Source organism: Mesitornis unicolor, unplaced genomic scaffold (genome assembly GCF_000695765.1).
Source record: "Mesitornis unicolor isolate BGI_N332 unplaced genomic scaffold, ASM69576v1 scaffold41293, whole genome shotgun sequence".
NCBI lineage: Eukaryota > Metazoa > Chordata > Aves > Mesitornithiformes > Mesitornithidae > Mesitornis > Mesitornis unicolor.
In genome coordinates this window covers 1-5,682 of record NW_010177448.1, presented here as the reverse complement: position 1 = coordinate 5,682, position 5,682 = coordinate 1, and the positions used below count along the sequence as shown (strand labels likewise).

Genomic DNA, 5,682 nt, shown 5'->3' with positions numbered 1-5,682 from the left:
CGAATTATATTGTTGGTGTTTGGCAGACTTTCCCTGACAAAGCTCTTATTGACAGAACTAATTCTTTTGTCTTAGTAAACTGAGCATCAGTTAAAAATGAAGCTCCAGCTCCTCATTCATAGCACTGTGAGTCAAAGATTCTTTAAACTTCCAAGACTTTTGTGACCAGATGTATCTTGGAAATAAGGGAAAACACCAGAAAATCCATAACATCCAAAAGTATGTGTTATTTTATCAGTCTCACATCTTGATCACACAGCAGTATACAGCAGCTTGAACCTCCATTCTGCTAGGAAAAAAAAAAAACCTTTCACATCTGACACTATCACAAGTAGTTGATTTTAATTACCTCGCTGCCCTATCAGGAAAAGTGGGGACAGTTTCTAACAATCACTTGATGTTCTGTTTAAAATATGCTATATGACAAATTCATTAGAAAAGCCTTCACATTTATTATTTTATAGGTTTAAGAAAAATATGTGAAACTGCAAAGTGGTTTCCAGTTTTAAGTAGCTATATTTTTAAAAACGTTCTATGAACTTTGGTTTCCTTAGGGCTTCTAAATAAACAATATATTAAAATAGCTACAAATCAAATATTAAAGGAAAGAGTAGGTCCAAGAAATCTGTAACACAAGTTGAGTTCCTACATGCTTATCCCTCAAATACCTTTTCACTGGGAAAAATATTGTAATTTGAAGCACAGCAAAAAGTGTCTCTGCTGAGATGCTGAAACTGGTTTTCCAAAGTTGTTACAGCATTGGTGCACTTTCTGTCTGTCGGTACAAAAATCAACACAAACACATTGTATCATGACAGTGACATGTTATTTAAAACAAGCATTCTAGGTTTAGCAATATGACAAGAACAAGGACTTCAGCAATTACACTACTTGGCAAAATTGCATCTCAAACGTCTGTCTCTTCCTCTTGCAATAGAGCTGTTGTCACAGTCACCAGAAGTCAGGTAGCACCATTCAGGGAGTTACAAAGATGATTCAAACTGCTCGTTTTGATCGATGTTTCCCTCTAGCTTCACTGCAGGGATGCTCTCCGACTTAGTCCTTCTCGTTTTCGGAAATTCAATGACAACTTCTGAACAAGAAATACTAAGTGACGAAGATTTTTCTGTCTTCCTTGAAGTACTGTCTTCTCCTGCTCCGCAACACTGCTTCAAAGCACACTGAGTCCTGCAAGGAAACTCGCATTTCCCTCTCCCTGATTCAGAGCCAACGCTGGCAAACTCGGGCTGAATGGTAGTTGCGTGAATCCCTTCATCATGAAATATCTCTTTTATGCGCTTCGCCACCATCATGTACGTGGAAGGGTCAGGACACTTTATGTGAGCAGTGCCAATGATCCTACTGCCTGCTAGCTGCCAAATGTGTAATTCATGGACTGCTTCAACTCCTTCAAGGGTACGTAATTTTGAGTTCAAAGAATGAACATCTATTTGTTTGGGAACAGTTTGCAGAAGTATAAGGGCTGACTCCCTAAGTAACGGGTAAGTTGTATAAAGGAGTATGCAAACCATAATCAAACAAAGGACAGGATCTAAATACAGCAACCAGCATGGACCAGCCACTGTAATGCTCTCCTGCTCAGACACGTTTGCTTTGCCAAGTGTTTGGGATAAAGTAGCATTTTCCATGCAATGGTTATTGACACATGGATTAAAGCAGGGTCCATCTTTGGGGCATGGATTCCACAACCCATAAAAGAGCAAGGCATTGACTACCACAATTACTGAACCTAAGGCATCTCCGAAAACATGCAGAAAAACTCCACGCATGTTAAGCTGTGCACTAGAGTCTTCTTCAACCTCCTCTGCATCCAGAGGATAATGACCAGCGTTCCCATTCACTTGTACATCAGTCATGTCGTCTTTCATATCGCCTGACAAGAAAACAGTGAGACAATTAGGCATATGCTATAATACCACACATTACTATAATTCCATATAAAATAATAACCAACACTAAGCTTGCCACATCAAGTACAAAACTGAAAAGCAAGCAACTCTTCCCTTAACACTCAGCAGCATTTTCTCTGGCTGAAAAACATTCAGTTGTCCCAGTAAGTGATCTAAATAGTCTAGAAGGCAATTGTTTCTACATGAAGCTTAAAGATGTATAGTGGCAAAGTACTAAGACAACCACATTTTAATTTATTTTACTGAAAAACTGTTTTCGCATTTTCCAGCTGTTTAACCATTTGACAACTCACTGTTCATTTCTTAAACAAAATACAGAATTACACACCATATCTAAAAAAGCTGGTTAAGCAGCTAAGTAACTTACATTTGTTCCCTCTTTTGAAGAGCCAGAAGACTAATCACATTGTTTAAATCTCTCTTAAACCATAAGATTGCATCACTATTTTATATTAAAATTTATTCGGCCAGAAGCTCAAAAGTTGTATGGATACTGTTTCATAGTAACTTCTTTCTGGGTTTAGTAGTTCATTTCCAAAAGACTTCTGAATTCCAGAAAAAGGAAGCTTTTCTGAGATGGTGCATGGAGCCATCAGAACTGTGAGACACAATGAACTGAGCTTTTAAGTTTAAAATGCAAAATTTATCAGCAGCATTGACTACAGCATGGTGTAAGTTATCACTGAAGCTCTCAGAGGCTAGGAACTAGTGTTATTTATATTTCAGAGTACATAAAAAATGTATTTTTAATTTTTTTTTTAAATGACATACAGCTGTTGAGTGACATATAGCAGTTGATGCTCAAAGCCATGTGTCACGGACAGTGCAATGCATAAATGAACATTTAAGTGCCCTCCTTTGTCAAAACTGTCTGCGACATTACTACTCCATCACACCTAACTAGCTATATAGGAATAAATGCACACAAGGAAGGATGCTTTTTGAGAGAAAAACATTTTTCAATGTTCAGAATTGAAAGAATTTTACATGATCTTACATCCTACTTTTCTCCAAAAGTTTTTCTCTGGACAAAAAATTACCAGTGTCAAAGAAATGTAATGGGCACTGGCCACTGGCCCAGCAAACTGAAACAAGGAGCTCTTACTGGTTCTGTGGTTATTGAGTTCAGAGCTGTGTAAACATTAACACGCCAGGACAACCTGCAGCTCCTGCCACTCTGCTCTCATGACTGCAGTTCTGTAATCCTAAGGTGTCTACAGGTTCTTTCCTCCCTGAAAAAGGGGTGGGCTCCTACAAAAGTGGCTGAGCGGCTCAATTGCAAGTCCCGGGCTTCATTACCTTGTGCACCACACTTCTGTCCTAAAGCTCCAGCTACATTTTCCACACAACTTCTGGGAGTTATGGAATGTGAGACCTGTAACTTTCCAGAGAAATCAATAAATTAGAGGAAAATATCTCCGGTTACAGAGTTCAGAGCTCAGGGTCCACGATGAGAGCAAGGAAAGAGGAACTTTCCTGACACTCTGCTGCATACCAAGTACTTGGAACAAAGAAGATTTGGAAAGTCAGCAGACCTACCTATAAGGGTGTATAACAGGAAACACGGTTCCAGAAAGCTCTTGAGATTCTTTTTACTAGCAAATGGTTAAAATGTGTCTATTTGAAATATGCTTATTCAAATCCAACTAGAAACTGATTACTTCATGCAAAGTCTATGTGCAAAGATACCTGTGTGGGACTAGGCCCTAACACTATCACCAGCTTTCCAGTCGCACGTTAGGAAATCAAGGTCTAGCCTGCTCTGTAATTTCTAGTGAAGACAAAGCACCGCTCTCAGTCACTTCCCTACTCTTCACCGATGCATCTCACAGCTTCTCATAAGCCTCTGAGCATGTTTACCTGTAACATTTCCATGGGTAAACTGTGAATAACTCCATCCATTACATAATCATGACAAGGCACAGAAGGAAATACAAACTTATTTCAAAGTTTCACTGTGACCAAAATTATACCCTATTACCAACCTAAATACCCACAACAAATTATTCGTTATTGCCAGAAGGACATCCATGAGAAATTCCAAACAAGTTAGTTCAAAACAGTATACATTTACATTTCTGTAATTTTATAATCTGTTAGTCTAGAACTAGGCCAAAGTTTGGCTAAAAGCACAGCTTCAGTTTCAACACACAAGAACAATTCACAAGCCAATCTATTCGATCAACAGATAAGGAAATTTTACACTGTTTAATTAAAAGGATACCTTTGTTGGAACTAAACCAACATTAAGAGCATATTATGCGGTCAAGAAAATGGTGTAATAAATTCAGACCAACTTTCCTATCCTCTTGCAAAGCCTGTCTTTTCAAAACCAACATGGAGTTGAAACACTAAGGAGAGAGAGAAACTGCTAACTTTCTCAACTGTGTATTGGAACCTCGGACCACAGAAAAAACTGAAACTGTAGCAAAGTTCACCCTGCTCAATTAAAACTCAGTTTAAGCTCAAACAGTGGTCTCCTGATGTCACCCTGAAAATAAAGGGGAGATGTAGGATCTGAAGACTGAAGCCCCTTTCCTCTTTTAACAGCGGTGCCAAATGATTGAGAAGTGGCAATTGTGCACCTTTCACTCCGCTAACATGCAGTACTTGGCTTAGACCAAGTGACTTCAAAATAAACTATCCAGGCTTCTGCATCCATTAAAAAAAACAACCCATGAAATTCCCTCCCACCAAACTGACAGTTTCATCACAATTGGGAAGAGAAGATTTTAAATTTATCTCTATGTGCGAGTGGGAAGGTGCATGCTTTAGAAAGCTAAAGAAAAGTAACTGGGAGAAACCACGCGTGTGCGCTGACACCAGTGAGCTCCACATTCAGTGCCTACTGCGTGACTTCCACAGTTCTGACTGGTAATTTCGAAGACTTCTTCCTATTAATACAGATATCATGAAGAAGTACCACCTTATTGCAACGGAATATACTTCAGTATATTATGTTCAGATTGAGATTAGCTTCTCAAGTGGCTAATAACCGACCCGCTGGAGAGATCTGGCTGTCAGGACCAAGGTGCTGAGCTGCCCTCTATTTGATGTGCAGCCAGTTCAGGAGGCATTAGGGCAATGTCTTGTGACAGCTTGTGTCGCTAGGCAAAACACACTTGTCATGTGCCTTCTCTACCAGCACCAACTTTTTGCAAGGAAGACTGCTTTATCCTAAGACCCTGTAATGCTTTGACCTCCCTGCAACACAGACAGACGACTCAGGGCACTCCTTTTAGCCCCTGAAGGAAAGGCGTGAGGTAGAGGTGCAAAAGCCATGTGCCCAAGAGCACCGCTAAGAAAGTTTCTTGCTTCTTCCCCAGGAGGAAGGATGGGTGGTCCCCACAAAGCGTGCACCACGTGGGACCAGGATGCCCACCGCTTTCTTCAGGTCAGGGACCTCTTCTGCTTTCCTCTATGATGGGATGGGACAGAGGCACTGCAGGACTTACCTAGCTTTTCCTGACTGACCCCGTTGGAGCTGCTGCAGTTCTCCACCAAGGTGCTGGTCTCCTCCCGGTGCAGAGCAGCTTCCCCATCCCCGGGTGGCTGCTCCGGCTTGGGGCCGCCGCGGGAATGCTGCCTGCCGCTGTGCGAGTGGCCGTGGCCGTGGGAATGGCCGTGGCCCCCGACACCGTGGTGGTTGAAGAGGCAGAGCCCCAGTAGGTTGATGATGAGTCCCGCCACCCCCACGCCGATGACCACCAGCGGCTGCTGGATCTCGTGGGGCTCCGTGAAGCGCTCGATG

At 41.5% G+C, this 5,682-nt stretch overlaps 1 protein-coding gene across 1 annotated transcript; it reads right to left on the bottom strand.

Annotated features, from left to right (window-relative positions):
• Nucleotides 1-223: 223 nt before the first annotated feature.
• SLC30A1 (solute carrier family 30 (zinc transporter), member 1) lies at nt 224-5,678 on the bottom strand (the record flags this gene model as incomplete). Its single annotated transcript, XM_010182093.1, has 2 exons — nt 224-1,894; nt 5,387-5,678. Coding segments are annotated over 2 exons (1,203 nt in total), but the record flags the coding sequence as incomplete, so codon positions are not given.
• Nucleotides 5,679-5,682: the final 4 nt, after the last annotated feature.